Source organism: Sciurus carolinensis, chromosome X (assembly GCF_902686445.1).
Source record: "Sciurus carolinensis chromosome X, mSciCar1.2, whole genome shotgun sequence".
Lineage (NCBI taxonomy): Eukaryota > Metazoa > Chordata > Mammalia > Rodentia > Sciuridae > Sciurus > Sciurus carolinensis.
The window spans coordinates 41,272,710-41,292,753 of record NC_062232.1 but is presented as its reverse complement, the minus strand read 5'-3'; the positions used below and the strand labels follow the sequence as shown (position 1 = coordinate 41,292,753).

Genomic DNA, 20,044 nt, shown 5'->3' with positions numbered 1-20,044 from the left:
TACACCTCAACTAATGTTCCCTCCTAATATCTCCACAAAATAGCTATTCAGCTCCTGCCTTCCAAACCTCCAAATACAGACTAATTCCTCTTTGAATGGTTTTAACAGAAAATTCTCTCTTATCTTGAGTGAAATCACCCTCTCTGTAAGCTTTCCCTGGGTCTTCTTTTTTATAGGCTAATCATGTTGCGAGGAACCCAGATGACCAAAAAGCAGGCCAATGAGAAGCATTGGAGAAATGGATGGATATTTGCATAAACAAATGATTATCAGAAGATGGCTGAATACGACAATTCAGCAATACACATACTAAGTGTCTGACTACATAAATACCAAGAGCAGTTCTAACTGTACCTTGAATACAGCTTTGAATTTTCTCAGAAACCTATAGTAGTTTCTTAATCCAGCTGTAATAAATTACTAAAAACTCAGTGACTTAAACAACACAAATTTATTATATTAGAGATCTGAATGTCAGAAGTCCACCCTTGGGCTGAAAATCAAGGTGTCAGCAGGGATGTGTTCCTTTCTGGAGGTTCAACTACAGAATCCATTTTCTTGCTTTTTCTAGCATCTAGAGGCTGCCCAAATTCCATGGTTTATGGCTCCTTCCACATTCAAAATCAGCTAAGTCTTTCTCACATTAAATCACAATCAACTTCCCTCCTCCACATTTAAGGACTCTTGTGATTACAATGGGCTCATTCACTCAGACAACCCAGGGTAATTCCCCTTTCTTAAATTCAGTTCATTAGTGATTTTCATTTAACTTTACTGTATAAGGTAATGTATTCACAGGTTCTGGGGATTAGGACATGGATATTTTATTCTGTCTACCACACTGTCCAAAGAAATATCATAAGAAAGGATGGGAAGAATTTATGTAGATAAAAGGTAATGACTATCACTTTAAATATCTAGAAATCACAGTTCAGGTCATTACAAAAAATAAAAATAAAACAGGGTAGGAATGGAAAGCAGCAGTCATCTGAGATAATGCATATGAACAAATAACACAACAAGTATTTATAGACTCCTTCAAGTACTTTAAATAGGCCCTTATCTGCCCATGTATGTATGCTGGTATGAAATGGTAGCATGTAAATGTGTGGGTAGTATCTGAATGGGCAAAATTTAAATATAATAAATATTTAAATTTGCTGGTCATGGTGGTGCATACCTGTAATCTCAGCAGCTCAGGAAGCTAAAGCAAGAGGATTATAAGTTCAATGCCGGCCTTAGGAATTTCGCAAGGCCCTAAGCAACTTAAGCAAGACTGTCTCAAAATAAAACAGGAGGATGTGGCTCAATGTTTAAACACCCCTGGTTCAATTTCTAATACCAAATAAAGCTTTAATTAGCTGTGTCTGTTATAGTAATACCTCTTCCTTGAATGTTAGATAATACCCTTCTAATATAATTCTACCATTTAAAATTATGTGAAAGAAGTCTAATCCTTCTTGTGACAGCTATTGAAAACAGTTATCATATTTCCTATGGATCTTACCCACTAAAGGGCTGGGGATATAGCTCAGTTGGTACAGTACTTGCCTTGCACGCACAAGGCCCTGGGTTCAATCCCCAGAACCAAAAAAAAAAAAAAAAAACCAAAACTCTCAATTCTCAATAAACAATGATTGTTCTTAATGGAGACAGGTAAGGGGAAAACAAAAGGGAAGCAACAGATGAATCAAAACTAGTAATAAAGGATACACTAAGTCTTGAATTAGAAGACAAATCTGACAAAATCTATCTCAAATTCCAAAACTCTAAGAACATCTTCTACAAAGATGAATAAACAGAAAAAAGCAACCAGACATATGAAAAGGAGCAAGAAATTTTAAAAGAGAAACAAGCAACCAACTCCCTATAAAACCCTTTCATTCCCAAGAACAGAATTCAATTTTAAAGTGTATATTCTCAACAACAACAACAAAAAGATTTGAAAGGACACTGAACCTACGAAAATAGAAATTCTGGGATCCAGAAAAACTGGTTTATGATGTAACACAGTTAATTAGTTTTTAAAAAAAAATTGTAACAGACAGTGAACAGTATATTAGATAATGCCAAAAACCAAATCAATATTCCAAAGACTGCTTTAAGAAATTCTCCTGAAACTGAGAGATAAAAGATAATGAATGAAAACTTCAGAGACATAGAGAATAGATCCTGGAGATACATACAAACACACACACACACAGACACACATATATACACTCTCTCAAAAGGAAGGAAAAGGATCAGAATTCTTTCAGGCAAAATACAGAGCATCAAGGCTGGGGTTGCAGCTCAGTGGTAGAGTGCTTACCTAGCACATGTGAGGCACTGGGTTTGATCCTCAGCAACACATAAAAATAAATAAATAAAAAAGTATTCTGTCCATCTACAATGAAATATAAATATTTATTTATAATAATATAAATATAAAAATATATTTATATATATAAATATATAAATTTATATATATATATATATATATAAAAAATCCAAAGTACAGGGCATCACTGTAGGACCAAAGGAGCTTCAGTTACTGGGGTAGTGGGTCCTCTGCCTTCATAGTAGCTGCATGACTACACATGTCTGCATGTGCTGACCAACTCCACTGCACCCCCACAGCTTGCTGATATTAACCCATTGCAGGGAGCCTTTTGTCCTGGGAAATGGGGTGCAGGTGGAAAGGAGGCTGCCCTCTCACCTGTCATTCAACATATGTTCCTGGGGAATACAGTGGTAAACTACTTGTAGACAACCTGCTTCTGGGTCAAGATTTCACAGGTGTTAGAGCAGTTCCCACTCTGCTAACTATTGAAAGTCAGCCGTGGACACAAAGTTTGTAAAACAATTAATAGAAGAAGAAAAAAGGAGAGAAAAGGTAGAAGGGTAAAAATACCAAAGAAAGAGCAGATAAAATTTTATTTATTGGGGAAAGAAACACTGAAGTTTTATGTTAAAAGGTCTTGCAACATAACAGATGAAATTAAGGAAAAAAGGCCATGCCTAGAAAGGTCAAAATAATTATTCATAGGAAACATAATGTATTAAACAATAATGATTTGGATCTAAAAGTCTAGTTTATTTTAAAAAGCAGAGAAAGAAATGAAGTAAAACATGTAAATTATCTTGATAGAGGAGAAATTAAGTTCTATCAAAGCAGATACTTAAATAAAGATCATATTCATTCAACAGAATTATAGAGCAGTTCAAGAGAATGTAGTATATCTACACTTAAATGGAAAGACTACAAAGATTTATTATTAAAAGAGCAAGCTGCAGAGCAATGTGTACCACATGATCTATTCATATAACAAAAATATCATGAAACACATACCCATTTAAAAAACTATATTTCTGTGTGTGCTTATATGCATGTATACATAAGCATTAAAGTATTACTCGTATAATTTAAGTTTTTTGAAGAAAGGACAGTTAAAACTTAGTAACAATAAGACACACAACAAATGAACTGGATGGTTACACTCTAAATATTTATACTTATTATTCCCAGAGAGTAAGAAAAGGAGTGTTGAAGCAAAATAAATTTGACCTAAACCAGCCTCTGTACTTGAGGGATAAGTTTGGTATAAAACATCTTACAATGAATTACAACCTTGCTTGATATGCAAGCAGGTTATAACCTAAACAAGAGTATAACCCTGTAACTAAGCAACTAAATCTTAGCCACATCACAGAGGTTGAACTTCCAGCCAATCAGGGGTTGAAAATGACAAAATGTGACCACATAAAGCAAATTCAACTGCAGCCAATCAGATTGCTTCTGTATGTCACTTACTTGTCTCTGGTTATGAGCATAACCTACTTATGTAGTGACCTGAATACCTTCGGTCTAGAATGTTCTAGGAACATTTTCTTGTTCAAGTAAACTGTTAAATTGAACTCGTATGGTTTCCCATATAACATAGGAGAAAAGGGTTGTTGATTTTATGCATACATACAAAAATATACATGAATACACACCCATATACATATTATAATCATATTAATTGTGCACTTTTAAAAAATATAAGGGGCATGGAAGCTAAGGTGGGATGAAAGAGTTGAAAGAATGCCAGTAGAAATTAAGAAAACAACAGTTGCAGGTGGGTGTCACAATGTTCTCAGATGTATATAAATTAAGCAAATACATTAATTAGCATATAAATTATATAATTATTAAGCCAAAATTGATCTAATAAACTCTGTACCCTATGGAAAAATACAGTCCTTCAGTGAATCATTCATAATAAATCTTATATCTGAAACTATGAAGAAAATCTCATTGGCTTTTTTTTTTTTGGTACCAGTGATTAAACTCAGGGGCACTCAACCACTGAGCCATATCCCCAGCCCTATTTTGTATTTTATTTAGAGACAGGGTCTCACTGAGTTCCTTAGTGCCTTGTTGTTGCTGAAGCTGGCTTTAAACTCGCAATCCTCCTACCTCAGCCTCCCGAGCTGCTGGGATTACAGGTGTGTGCCACCATACAGGGGCCTCATTTGCTTTTAAAAAGCAGAAATTATCATTTGGGTCACATTGTTAATGCACAACATAACAAATCTAGCAATTGACAGTAAACCAAACAAACTAAAGAAAGGAAAGTATTTGAAAAAAAAAGTAAGCAGTGATTTAAACAACGACAACAGAAACTAAGCCTGGGTCATGTAGAAATAACTAAAACAAAGTAAGCATTCAGTTGAAGAAGGCAGGGAAAAACAAAATAAACTTTCATAAGAAAAAGTAATAGTGATGATGAGTTAGTTTTGTGAAAATGACCAGAGAACTGAAAAGAAATCTCTTCTGAGGAAAAGACACCACGTATATTGTACACAAGCACATGGGGAGAAAGGTAACACAGCACATTCATTATGAATGTGAAAAACAATCATTACAAAGGATTATGCAAGAATACCATGAATAATCTATTATAACTGTGAAAATATCCTTGAAATGGATATTTTAGAAAATTTACAAAAATCATTGATGAGAAAAAATTCTCAAAGAATCACACATGTGCATTAGTAGGTTCATGGGCGAGTTCTTTGAGGAAAATATAACTCTTGTGTTAAATTAATATTATAGGAATTTTCTTCTAAATATTTAAGTAGCTAAAGCATGAACCACAGATTAGTAATGATAGTACCCTTCTCCAAAAACTTACAAAAGAAACATTTATGAATAGAGATGCAGAAATTCCAAATAAGGTATAAGAGTAAATTAAATAAATTATTATTAAATTCAGCAAAGTGGATGAGCACAAAATAAATACAAAAATATTAATTGCATTCTCAATTTACAAGCAATAAATTTAAAGGAAAAAGGATAGTACTTGTAACATTCTAAAACTGCTCAATACCTAGAAAAAACATTTTTAAATAGTGGGACCAATATGAAGATTTTAAAAATTAAAATTGTAAAAAAAGACCTGATAACTAAACAGATACAACATAATTGGCTTGGAAATTTCAGTATTGTAAAATCTGTGAATTTTCCCTGAATTAATTTCAGTGGGCTATTTTTGAAAACTTGACCAAATTAATCTACCAGAAAGAAATTCTGTATAAAGAACAACAAGGGATATTTTGTAAAAAATTAGTAAAGAGGCAATAAAATGTATTACAAAGCCATAATAATAAAGTCAATATACTACTGATGTTAGAATGGGCAAACAGGGCAATAGAATGTAAAGACCATAAACAAACCCAAGTATATAGGCTAAAGATGTCATTTCAAACCAGTGCATAATGAAACCAATAAATGGGATTAGGATAAATGGATAATCACTGGGTATATGCATTTAGATGCTGACACAAAACCAAAATAAATTCCAGACAAAGGATTTCAAGTAAAGATGAAATTATAAATGTTCTATAAAATATTCAGAGAAATATTTATGTAATTTTAAACTGAAGACTTTTCTAAGCACGGAACAAATCTTAAAGCCACAAAGGAAAAGAACTGATAGGATTGATTATTTAAAATGCCAATGCATCTGTGTATCGAACTAAAATATATAGAAAGGCACAAAACTCAGAGGTAAGAGTAATTATACAAAAAATCACAATGCTCTAATATTATATGGTATGTAAACCATTTGTATCTTTAATATTAATATTAAGAAACAACTAAAATAGTAGCTACTTTAATATGTTAAGAGATAGGCAACAGAAAAATATAAAAAGGAAAATAAAAATTTCAAAATTTGGGGAGGAATGGAATATAACTGTAGAGTTTTCTTATATTTTCTCTTATTCTTTTGTTTCTGTTCTTATCTTTATGATCGTGTTAAGTATATATCATTTCACAATAGTGTTTTATGATCAAAAGATGTTTTTTAAGCCTCATGGTAACCACAAAGCAAAAATCTATAATAGGCAAACTAAAAATAATAAACAACAAATCAAAACATAGTACTAGAGTAATTCACTTAACCACAAAGGAAGACTGTTAAGAGAAGGAGAAAAAAAAGGAACTACAATGAAACTAGAAAATAAGTCACATAATAGCTATCAATAATTACCTTGAATTTAAATGGATTAAGTTCTCTAGGGAAAAGCTGGAGAATATCATGCTAAGTGAAAGAAGTCAATCCCAAAAAACCAAAAGCTGAATGTTTTCTCTGATATGTGGATGCTAATTCACAATGGGGGTGGCTAGGGAAGAAGAGAGTTACTTTAGATTAAGTAGAGGGGAGTGAAGGAAGGTGGGTTGTGGGGATGGGAAGGATAGTAGAATGAATCAGACATTATTACCCTATGTACATATATATCTATAAGACCAGTGGGATTCTACATCATGTATAGCCAGAAAAATGAGAAATTATACTCCATTATGTATGATATAGCAAAGTGAATTCTATTGTCATGTACAACTAATTAAAGCAAAAAAAAATTTTTTAAAGACACAGTGACTGAATGGATTAAAAAGCAAGACCCACCTATCTATTGCTTACAAGAAACTCACTTCACTTCACTCCTATGGAAACACATAGACTGAAAGTAAAAGTAAGGAATAAAATATTCCATGCAAAATGGAAACAAAAAGAGAGTAGAAGTGCCCATACTTCTGTCAAATAGACTTTAAATGAAAAGCAGTAAAAAGAGAACAGGTTATTATCTAATGATAAAGGTAACAATTCCACAAGAGGAAAAAATAATTCTAAATATATACGCACCCAATATGGGAACACACAATATACAAGATAATATTAGTAGACTTAAAGGGAAAGAGAAACTTCAATACAATAATAGTTGAAGACTTGAACATTCCACTTTCAGCAATAGAAAGATCATCCAGATAGAAAGTTAACAGCAACAACAACAACAACAACAACAAAAACAACAAATTCCAGAGTTAAATTGCACCCTGGACCAAATGGACCCAACAGACCCAACAGACAACTACAGAACATTCCATCAAACATCTGATAAATAAATATTTTCTCATTAGCATATGGAATAGTCTCCAGGATATATAACAGACCACAAAACAAGTTCCAACAATTGTTTTAGATTAAAATCATATTGAGTACATATAGTACAATAAAGCTAGAAATCAATGACAAGAAAAACTTTGAAAATGATACAAATATATGGATATTATTTACTTTTGAACAACCAATGGATCAAAGAAGAAATCAAGAAGGAAAATAAAAAATTTCTTGACAAATGAACAACAGAGACAAATGAAAATAGAGAAACAACACACCAAAATCTTTGGTTATATAGGAAAAGCAGCATTAAGAGGGAAGTTCACAGCAATCAATGCCCACCTCAAGAAAGTAGAAAGAGCAGGGTGTGGCAGAGAATGCCTGTAATCCCAGTGACTCAGGAGGTTGAGGAAGGAGGATCTCAATTCGAAGGCCAGACTCAGCAGTTTAGAAAGGCCCAGGCAAGTTAGCAAGACCCTGTCTCAACATAAATAAAAAAGGCCTGGGGATGTGGTTCAGCGGCAGTGGTTAAGTGAGTTCAATCCCCAGTATTAAAACAAAAAAGAAGAAAAGAAAAGAAAGAAAGAAGGAAGGAAGATCTCAAATATACTTACCATTGTACCTCAAGGAACTTGAAATGCAAGAACAAATCAAACCCATAATTAAATGAATTCAGCAAAGTTGTGGGATACAAAATCAACAGAAAAAATGAGACGTTGGAATAGGCAAGTAATTTTTGGCCAAGATCCCCAAAGCATAGGAAATGGAAATGCTAAAAAACAGGCAAATTGGATTACATCAAACTAAAAAACTTCCACACATCAAATGAAACAATGAACAGTAAAGAGATAACCTACTGAATGGGAGAAAATATTTGCAGACTGTATATCTGACAAGAGGTTATGCAAAATATATAAGGAGCTTCAAACACTCAGTAAAAAATCAAAAAATGGACAATAGATCTAAATAGACATTTCTTAAAGACATACAAATGACCAACAGGTACATGACAAAATGGTCAACATCAGTAATTATCAGAGAAATGCAAATACAAACCACAATGAGACATCACTGCACTACAGTAAGAATGGTTATTATAAAAAAGATGAAAGGTAACAAGTGCTGGTGATAAAGGGAAGAGGAGGAATGCTTGCATGCTGTTGGAAGGAATATAAATTAGTACAGCTATAATGGAAAACTGTATGGGGGTTCCTCAAAAAATTAAAAATAGAAAATAAAATTAAAATCCAACTCCTGTATATATATCCAAAACAAATGAACTCAGTATTTCAAAGAGCACTCTGCATTCCCATGTTTATTACAGCACTATTAACAATAGCCAAGAAATGGAAATAAGCTACACGTCCATCAAGAGATTAATGGATAAAGAAAATGCAGTGCAGGCTGAGACAGGAGGATCATGAGTTCAAAGCCAGCCTCAGCAAAAGCAAGGGGCTGAGCAACTCAGTGAGACCCTGTCTTGAAATAAAATACAAAATAGGGCTGGGGATGTGGCTCAGTGGTTGAGTGCCCCTGAGTTCAATCCCCAGTATTCCTCTCCCTGCAAAAAAGAAGCATGAGGGATTCTTCTGGTCTTGACTGCAGAGACAATTACAAAATTCACATATGTGATAAAATAGACTAAATGCCTATTTACAGATGTGATAAAGTAGAATAAAATATATAGTATTATATATAAGCATCACTTATATAAATATTAAAAATATTTTTTGACTCCCTATATGTGCCAGGTATTATTCTGGGCTCTCCTTCCTTAGTACAAAATAATAAAGTGTCAATAGTAGTATTTCCCAAATACTCATTCCTCAACAGATGTCTGCCCGTTATGTCTGGTGCCACATTGTCCTTCCTATCACCCATTCTACCCAAGCTTGAAAGACCATGCCAATGACCCTAATCCAAATCACTAGATACACTTTTATAAGACTATGAGAATGACAGAACTACCATACTATCACTGTCTTTTCTAGAAAGTCTCTTCTTACATTGTAGCATTTTTAGAGTACTTAGTATATTCTACTTTGTATTATGCTTACTTGTCTGCATATTTTACCTTGCCCCCTAAATCATAAGCTCCTTTAGAGCAGGAACTATAGTTTCTTCAGCTCTAAGGATCCAGTAAAATTTTACCATGTTTTGGCTGGTACTGCTGAATGAATAACTGAGAAAGAGACAGAAGCTCCTTAAGGCAGCAATTTTCAGGCTTACCTGTACCTCCACCAGCCAGTCGATAAGAATGGCCCTCATATCACTGTTGATGTCAGTCTGCCTGTCCATGTATTTAATAAGTATGAACTTTTCCTGGCATCAATGAGAAAGAAATGTTATAAACTCTTCTTATAGTTCAAATTATAACTCAATTAACTTCTCTCTCACAGTTCTAACTCATTTTTGACTGATATCAGATAAGGGCAGATCAAAGTATCTTTTTCCAGACAAGTTCCAGTTATCCTTGGAAAATGGACACATATCATATTCAAATGTTAGAAGGAGTATTGAGGAATCCAGGATGAATAAGGAATAATATTCCACCTATGGCTATAGATAAATGCTAAAAAGATTCTGTCCCTTTTTGCAATTCAGTCTAAAGCACAATACAATGCGTTGTAGAGCAGTTTGTCTCAAAGTTTTACATATGCAGTACTTGGGGATCTGGTAGATCTTCAGATTGTGATTTAGAAGGTTTGGGGTGGGGCTAGGTTTCTGCATTTCTAACAAGATTCCAAGTGAAACTAATACTTCTGAACCAAGGCTCATACTTTTAAAAAAGCAAAGTTGTCTCTTACTTTCCCTAAGGTATAGACAGTCCCTGACTTACAGTGCTTCACTTAATAAATTTCAACTTGATGGTGTAAAAGTCATACACATTAAGTAGAAACTCTACTTCAAATTTTAATTGTGATTTTTCCAGGGGTAATAATATGAGGTAAAATTATCTTCCAATACTGGGCAGCAGCAGCAGCAAGTCACAGCTCCCAGTTAGACACATGATCACCAGGGGAAATAATCTATATTCTATAGTGATCTGTGTCTCAGCTAGGATGCTTCAACTTATGATGGGGTTTATCTGGATATAACCCCCCTTAAGAGTCAAGAAAAAATATATATACACATATATGTGTGTATATACACATACATACACTAGAAAAAGCATGGACTCTGAAGTCAGATAATCAATTGTTCTCCACCTATAGAGAGGATAAGATATTCACCCACCCATTTATACATATCCTAATAAAAATTCTAGGTGGTTAATAATCTTGTTCTTGTCTACTCCCTTGAGAGAGACAGAAGAAAATTTGGAATTGATGAATATTAGTAGTAAAGGAGACTGGCAGAATTCAAAGGAAAAAGAAAACTGCACCAGGTTAGAAAGCTTAAACAAAAAGTTGTAATCTAAGAACAAAAACAGTTGTGCTCTCATACGCAAAGTCAGAAACATGCCTAGAAAAAAAAGGAAGGAAAAAGATCTTTTAAAGGATCTCTTAGAGTAATTACCCAGAAGTGAACTACTTGATTATTTTTGTGTATGAGACTGTCTCCTTCGTACCTAGAGTAGCATGATTATGGTCTTCAAGGTAATCAGATTTTAGTCCCTGTCCCTACTCTACCACATACTAATAGAAAGACTCTGGACAATTTCCCCCAAATGTAAAAGGGAGATAATAACTACTATAATGAAATTAATGGGAGAATTAAACAAGATAATGTCTATAAATCCCTAAACACAATGTCCAACCCATAGTAAGCTACCAATAGATGGTAGTTCTTATTATTGTTGTTTGCATCATTATTACCTTCCCTGTCAACTTGTAGGCTGACAAGGAAATGAGGACTAGAAATCATTGCCCACCCCCAGATACCTACACACCTCTCTCTTTTTCATGTAATTGAAGATATCCTTGACATATATCGAATTGAAACTTGGATCACTGAGGTCCTTGTCAACATCTTCTGGTATGGTCATCTATTTGGAAATCATCAAAAAGATATATTAGAAGAAGAAAAAGTCCATGGAAATCTTAGCTCATACCCATCAAGGATAACTTCTTTCTCCCTACTGACATCTTATGCTAAGGTTCCTCAAGTCTCATGTATCCTGGGCTATCACAGAGCACCTCTTGGCCCGCCAATCTTCATATTGTCCAGTGATCAAGAAATGCCTAGTATATGACTACCATGCCCTAGGAACAAGGTGTCATTTATAAAAGTATACTTGACTCTTTAAGAAAGGCATTCTTTTTTTTTTTTTATTGTAAACAAATGGGATACATGTTGTTTCTCTGTCTGTACATGGCGTAAAGGCATACCATTTGTGTAATCATAAATTTACATAGGGTAATGTTGTTTGATTCATTCTGCCATTTTAAGAAAGGCATTCTTAATTTATTATTTTAGCTATGTCATCTGTCTTCTTAAGTACCTTATATGGCCCAATTATTCTTAGTAGACTCTTCCTCCCTTCTACATCTTTACCTAGGTTGTTTTTCGTTTATGAGGTTTACTTCTCCTACTGCATGTTAAATCTCATCCCTTTATTCTTCTAATTTACTTCAAGACCACCTTCCTTGGTATATGTCTTGGTGAACTTTCCTCATCTTTGACTGAAGTCCACTGTAATGCTGATTAAAATGACTAAGAAAGAATGAAATTGCTTATCCAACATTGGAAAGTCCAAGGATATATAGTAAAATATTCCAGATGCTTGTGGATATAAATACTTTGATTGCTTAGGTCTAATTAATATGCCAATCAGGAAGTCAAGATATTCTATAAGGGCCAGGTGTGGTGGCACATTCCTGTAATCCCAGCAGCTTGGGAGGCTGAGGCAGAACTGTGAGTTCAAAGCCCATCTCAGCAATTCAGTGAGGTCCTGAGCAACTTGGGAAGACCCTGTCTCAAAATTTAAAAAAAAGTATAGGTCTGGGGATGTGGCTCAGTGTTTAAGTGAGCCAGGGTTCAATCCCTGGTACCAGAAAAAAAAAAGATATTCTATCTACAAGGCCAGCTATAAAAGAAAAATGTCAAAGAATTTCAAAAATTTATCCCATATTATGGATAACCTTGAGCTATGAAAACTAAGATGATTCTGCATCACCTATCATTAAATAAAACTAGAAGTAAACCCAAAAAACATCTCCCTTTCCCTAGGGAGAGGGTCCTCCTGTAAATTACTACATACAGCTCAACTGCTTAGGAAAGCAAACAAGAAGAAACCTCTTTTAGGCTACAGGTGTTATGGCAGAATATATGCTTTGCATATGCAAGGCACTGTTTCAATCTCCAGCACCAAATAAAACAAAAATCTCTTTTCTAGCAGCTACAAAATACAATGAACACATCACTGAATTTAAGAAAAAAAAGACAGATAAATACCTCCTTGTATGTGTTCCCACTCTGAGATGAGAAAGTTCTTTTGGAATCAGGTTCACATGCACTGGATTGGCTGGTGGTACTGGACCCTGCATTGCACGTGTTGGCAGAACTGGACTTATCTGTTCTGGATTCAAGGGCAGTGCTGGATACATGTGGGTTGTTCTTAACTTCAAAGGTCAAGAATGTTTTGGAAAAAGTGTCTTCCTTGTGGGTAGAATTTTCTTCCAAAGCCAAGGGATCTTTAAAGGAGAGCTCCTTCCCAGTGGTAGGTTTCTCATCCAGGTCTAATATCTCCTTGAAAAGGAATATCTCATTTGTGGTAGTTTTCTCTTGCAAGGCTAATGGCTCCTTTAAGAGATCTTCCTTTTCCTCCTTGGCCTTCTCTTGAATGGCTAATGGCTCTTTAGGTATGGCCACCTTCTGAATATTGAGCTTCTCCTGCAAGGCCCAGAGTTCCTTCAGGGTAGCCTCCATCTCAGGGCTGGGATTCTCCTGTGAAGCCAAAGGCTCCATGAAGAGGCCTCCCCCGCCAACTGTGGGTTTCTGTTGCAAAGTCATGGGCCCCTTGAGAATGGCATCCTTCTCAATGCTGGGTTTCTCTTGTAAAACCAAAGATTCCTTGAAGTGAGCCCCTGTGTTAGTGGTGTGCTCCTTGAGAACAGCCTGCTTCTTAGTGGTGTAATTCCTCTGTAAGATCAATGGTTTCTTGAGTACAGTCTCCTTCTCAACGCTGGGTTTCTCCTGTACAATCAAGGGCTCCTCCAAAAAGGCTTCCTTCTCTATGTTCAGAAACTCCTGCAAGACCAGTGGTTGCTTAATAAGGAACTTCTCATCACTGGTAATATTCTCATGCAAAGCCAACTGCCCCTGAGCATCAGGCTTCATTAAAGATAATTGCCCCTCTATGCTTGGTGCTGTCTCAGTGGAGGGCTCTTTCTCCAAATCAAAGAGCTTATCGAAAAGGGACTTCTCTTCAGTGATGTTCTTCTCCTGCAAAGCCAACAGGTTTGCTGGGGAGTCCTCTTTGGTATTGGTCTTCTCTTGTAAGACCAAAGCCTTCTGTAAACGGGAATCATCTTCACTGGTAGGTTTAACATGCAAAGAAAGTGGCTCAGTGATAGGCTTCTCACTCAAAATCATTGGATCCTTACTATATGATTCTTCTTCAGTGGTAATCTTCTCCTGAAAGGACAATGGCTGCTCTGAGAGACACCCCTCCTGCTGAGTGGTGTGTTTCTCTTTCAGTGCAAATGGCTCCTTGGAGAACTTCTCTTCGGTTGTAGGCTTCTTCTTAAAGGGCAACAGCTTCCTACACAGTGATGGCACTTCAGATGTAGTCTTCTGTAAGACCAATGGCGTCTTTACAAGGAACACCTTCCCCTGAGGGGTCTGCTTCTTCTTTAAAGACAATGGTATCTTGGAAAGGACTGTCTCATTGGTTGTTACCTTTTTGCTAGATGACACTGGCTTAAGAACAATGGAATTATTTTCTTTATCAATCATATCCTGCCCGTCTGACCGTTCTTTCCGGAGGGAAACTGAGTAAGTGGTACACTTTTTGTTCCCTACAAGTACATTTTCTTCTTTAAAGGACAATGGTTGCTTAACCAGTGACTTCTCCTCAGAAGTAACCGTTTTCAATACTAGTGGCTTCTTCAAGTGGGACACTGTCCCTTGAGTTATGGGCGGCTGCTTCTTTAAAGGTAAAGTCTTCTTGGCAGGGGTAGCCTCCTCAATGGCATGTTGCTTTGGGAAACTTACAGCCTCCTCAAGAAGTGATTCCTCCTCAGTGGGGGCCTTTTGTGGAATCAATGGCTCCTTAGTGAGTGACTTCTTCTTCCCCAAGGTGACCATCTGAGGCTTCAAGCAGGAGATCATCTCTGGAGTATTAAACTTCTTATTCAAAGGTGATGGCTTCTTTGTGTATGTTGTCTCTCCGATAGTATGTTTCTTATTAATGTAAGAAACTAGCTCCATGGAAGAATTATCTTCATTATTCATATTCTCCTGCAATGCCCATGGTGTCTTCAAGAGGCCCACAGCCTCTTGAGTAGTATGCTTTTCTTGTAACATAGATGGTTCCTGGGAGAGAGATTCCTGTTCAGTGGTAGACATCTTTATAAATGATGATGGCTTTATAATGAGTGACTTCTCTCCAGAGGTGACCTTCTGCAATACTACTGGTTTCTTCACATAGGACAACTTTCCCTGAGTAATGCATTTCCTCTTTAAAAATGGCCTTTTAGTGATAACTGTCTCCTCAGTGGTAAGCTTCTCCTGAAAAGCTGATGACTCCTTGAAAAGGGAATCTTCTTCCAAGTCTATCTTCTCCCACAAGGTCAATGATGTCTTCGAAATGGACACCTCTGGTTCACTGGCATGCTTTTCTTGCAGCGCAGATGGCTTCCAGAAAAGGGACACCTTCTCAGAAGTAGGTTTTCTCTTAAAGGTCAGTGGCTCCTTAGTGAGTGACTTCTCTTCAGTGGTGACCTGTAAAACTAGTGGCTTCATCACATGGGAGATCATCCCTGTAGTGTCATGCTGCTGCTCTTTTAAGGGTAATTGCTTCTTATTGGGAGATGACTCCTCAGTTTTAGGCTTCTTCCTAAAACTCACTGGCTCCATAAGGAAGGAATCTTCTTCATTATCACTGTCCTGGGAAGTCCACAACTCCTCCCAACAAGATTTCTTCCTCTGATATGTGCACTTCTTCTTCTTTAAGGATAAGATCTTCTCACTGATGGCAGCCTCCTCAAGTTTATGTGTCTTCCCCAAAGTCACTGTCTCTATTACAAACTCATCATTATTGTCATTCTGCTCCAGCAAGGATAATGACTTCTTCGATAGGGACATGTCCCCATGATTTGTGCACTTCTTCAATGATGGCTTATTGATGGTTATCTCCTCAGTAGCAGTTTCCTCTTCTAAAACTAATGACTTGTTGAAGAGAGATGCCTCTTTAGTAGTTGGTGTTTTGAAGTTGGTGGATATGTCCATAATGAGAGGTTTCTCCATAATATTTGGCACAACATTGGCAGAAGCTGTTACTGGTGAGATTTCCAACTTAGACCTGTAAAGCAAACAATGTCTAAGTAGAATGTAGTTCTTACAGTTCTCACCTGCCATATCATTTTGTTGCTACATTAATTAAGGTCTGGAAGAAAAAAGGGTTTAAACCCCAAGAGACATAGAGTAGAGGGTAAAAAACAATGGGAACCATATCAAATCAAGTAAGCAGCATACTGTACAGTTTCTATGCCTAGTTCTCTACACTTTTCTACAACTTTCCCCTGAAATCCATTTTATGCTGTCTCACATATGATTCATTACTTTTATTTACAAATACTTTTGTTATAATACTTATCACTCTGTATGAGTTTTCTACTTATGTATCAGTCTTCCTCACCAGCTGCATTTATTTGTCTTTCTCTATTAGCACCAAACATCTGGTAAAACATAGGCTCAAATTAATATCGTTTGAAAGTTAATGAGAGAGGCAGGGCTGTAATTAATTTTGGTGGTATCTAATCACATTCCCTTCACCTTGGCTTATTCAGATGACACTTTTCCAATGAAAGTAATAAAAAAGACCAAAATAGAAATTTGTCACATGTGTCAGATGCAAAGCTTTGTTCTGAATAGCATTTTATGACCAATTAGAGTGACTAACCTAGTGTGACCAAATAACTAGAAGACTAGAAATCAGAATAAGAAAAGAATAATAATTGAAAGTAAATAAAATCATCACTGTACAGGGGAAATAAGTGCCTCTAAAGACTAGATATCATATAACTCCACTTATATGAAACATTCAGAACAGATATATCAATAACAAAAAGTAGATTATGGTTACTGAGGCTGGGATCAGGGGGAGGTGGAGAGGGAGACTGGAAAAGGAAAAGGACTCCTAATAGGCATGGGATTTTTTTGTGTGTGTGGGTAATGAAAAATTCAAAAATCAGATAGTGGTAATAGCTGTAGAGCTCTAGAAATAATAAAAACTACTGTGTTGTAAAAGTTAATTGAGCAATTTAAATAAAAGTGTCTCAAAGGTTCTACCTGACAAGACAGATTGCAGGTCCTTCTTAATGAGAACTTTTAGAGTCAGTCTTCAAATAGAACAAATAAGAACATCCATTCTGTTTGGATATTGACTGCCTGAATTCCAATCCTGGCTCCTCCACTTACTACCTGGGTTACACTAGGCAAGTTTAACTCTCTGTACTTCAGTTTTTCCACCTATGAAATGGGGATCATAATAATATCTTCTTCATAGGCTTGTTTTGAATATCTGATAAATTCATACACTTAAAAACACTTAAAGAAATGATATGAATAATTTCATGCCAATAAGTTAGATAATTTAGATGAAATGGACAAATTCCTAGAAAGATGCAAACTACAAAATCTCATTAAAGAAGAAAATTAAAAATCTGAATAGAACTTTAACAAGTAAAGACCCTGAATTAATAATCAAAAACCTATCCACAAAGACAAGTACAGGCATAGATGGTTTCAATGATGAATTCTATAAACTATTTATAGAATTAATACCAGTTCTTCATGAACTCTCCCAAGAAACAGAAAATGTAGGAAAGTTTTCAATTCACTCTTTTAGTTTTTATTTTTAAAAAATTTGTTTCCTACTCACTCTTTTTTTCTTTCAAATTTTTTTTTAGTTTTTTTTTGAACAGAATGCCTTTATTTTATTTGTTATGTGGTGCTAAGGATCAAACCCCGTACCTCATGTGTGCTAGGCAAGTACTATGCCACTGAGCCACACCCCAGTCACACTCTTTAAGACCAGTATTATTCTGATACCCAAAACCACAATGACATCACAAGAAAACTAAAGATCAGTACCTCTTGTGATTATAGATGCAAATATCCTCAACAAACCAAACCCAGCAATGTATAAAGTACTAAGAAACCCTAACCAAGTAGGACTTATATCCCAGGAATTCAAGGTTAGTTTCACATCCAAAATTCAATTCATGTACTATAATACACTAATGGAATGAAAAAAATTTGATCATTATCAATAAATTAAGAAAAATCATTTGATAAAAATCCTACTCTTTCATAAAAAAAATCACTCAACAAACTAGGAATAGGAAGGAATTTCCTTTAGCTAATAAAGGCATCTACAAAAAAATACAAAAGGTAACATCATGGTTAATGATGGTATAATGTGTGTCCCCATATGATGAGGGAAATGATAAGGAGGCCACATGCCACCTGCCTATAGTTACCACTCAGTAGTCCATTTAGCTATCAATAGATTAATCCGGTGGTAAGATCAGAGCCCTAATTATTGCCTAAAAGTTCCACCTCTGAACCTTGTTGCATTGGTGATAATGCATTCAACACACAAGCTTCTGGGGGGACTTTTCAGATCCAAGTCATAACGAGGGATTCACACTTCCCAATTTCAAAACATACTACAAAGATACTATCAAGATAGTGTGGTACTGGCATAATGATTGGTAATGACAGACATATAGGTCATTGGAATAAGACTTAAGACTCCAGATATAAACCCTTACATTTATAGTGAATTGATTTTTGACAAGTCTGCCAATACAAGGGGAGAAAGATTAGTCTTCTCAGGACTGGGTGAACTGGATATCTCCATGCAAAATAACAACAAAAATTAACTAAAAATAGATCAAAAACCCAATTAAGTGCCAATATCAGGTCAAATATTTATATAACCCCATGAATTGCATTTCAGCATGAAACTAAGTAGGGATAAATGTTAATTTTCTGGTTTGATTTCTTTCTGCTGGGTAATTAGCAAAGAGTTCTATGCACACAGCAGGTTAATTTTCTGGAGTTCCCAATCTTTTCTTTTTTGTTGTCAGGAGAGTACTGGGGATTGAACTCAGAAGTGTGCTTTATTACTGAGCCATATCTCTAAGTCCTTTTTATTTCTTGTTTTGAGGCAGGGTCTCACTAAGTTGCTTAGGGTCTCACTAAATTTCTGGGACTGACCTCGAACTTGCAATCCTCCTGCTATAGCCTCCCAAGTGGCAGTATTACAGATGTGCACCACCACACTCAGATCCCAACCTTTTTATCTTACTCACTGGAACCTATACATAGCCCTGCTATAGCCATCTACCTAATCTATTCAAATGCAGATTGGAAAAAGAAATTCTAAAGAAGTAATTCCCATTAGAATAAAGAGAGAATATTGAAAGGTCTCATTCTCTACTTTCTAAGTCTTCTTCCAGTAAAAGTTTTCCCAGGAGTGGGCTGGGGATATGGCTCAGTTTTAGAGTGCTTGCTTACCATTCATGAGGCCCTGGGTTTGATCCCCAGCACCACAAAGAAGTTTTCCCAGAAGCAAAAATTTTCCCATCTTAGATGGTTAATGCTCATCTCTACTTGAAGAACATGTGAACAGTTATCTGTAACAGTTGGAAGATACCTGTATTTGGCGTATGGAGATAGTAATTTCTCTTAAGTAACAAGGAGTAAATTACACTCAAAGTTTCTGATGGGATAAGCAGACTGGTCAAGTATCAGTCATATGCTGAGGGTCCCTGAAAAGTTAAGTTGCCTTCACACTCCCATGCACAGACAAGTTCAAATCAGGACTGAATTACCAAAAGAGAGAAATGATTAACATAAGGTCTTTTGGCAAATTTCTCAATGATAACAACTTTCAATATGTTCACACACTATGAAAGAGAGAGAAGTAGCCTATAATTCTTCAGCAACCATAGCTCAGCCCACCTCACCACCCAGGGTAAATGTGGTAGTCACCACTGTGGCTCACTAAATGTATTCTTAGGGAAGACAAAAGGATGTCGCACACTCTTTTTTCCCATCCAAAAAAAAAATACCATCTGAGTCCCCTCTTACCTATTCATTTTTATCTCCTTGTTTTTAGCTAATCCATAAGCACGTCTGTTCTTGTTTATATTCTTGGAAACATCTTTTACAATCTCCTTACTGACTTCCTTCTTGGACTTTGCAAGTTGACTTTGAGAAGCCTACAAAAAAAGGGGAGGAGAAGAAAGGAAAGTGAAAAGTACCACAACTTACCCCATATGTGATTCTTATAAGAAAGTCTGGACCCACATCTCCATCCTGACCAATTGTGTGTTCCCGGGAGTGAGAATCCAAATATCTTACAACCAATAACAGTGAAAGTCAGCAGAAAAAAAAAAAACAGTATAAAGTACTAGTATATATTAGCTAAGTAGAATCCC

At 35.8% G+C, this 20,044-nt stretch overlaps 1 protein-coding gene across 1 annotated transcript in view; it reads right to left on the bottom strand.

The window, feature by feature from the left end:
- Ccnb3 (cyclin B3) overlaps nucleotides 1-20,044 on the bottom strand; it is a 50,848-nt gene that overhangs the window by 8,147 nt on the left and 22,657 nt on the right. The window contains exons 4-7 of the mRNA XM_047536393.1: nucleotides 19,695-19,825; nucleotides 12,825-15,894; nucleotides 11,320-11,415; nucleotides 9,657-9,749 (exon numbers count right to left, since the gene is read on the bottom strand). Coding sequence (XP_047392349.1) covers nucleotides 9,657-9,749; nucleotides 11,320-11,415; nucleotides 12,825-15,894; nucleotides 19,695-19,825 — 3,390 coding nt within the window. The remainder of the gene's footprint in view (nucleotides 1-9,656; nucleotides 9,750-11,319; nucleotides 11,416-12,824; nucleotides 15,895-19,694; nucleotides 19,826-20,044) is intronic.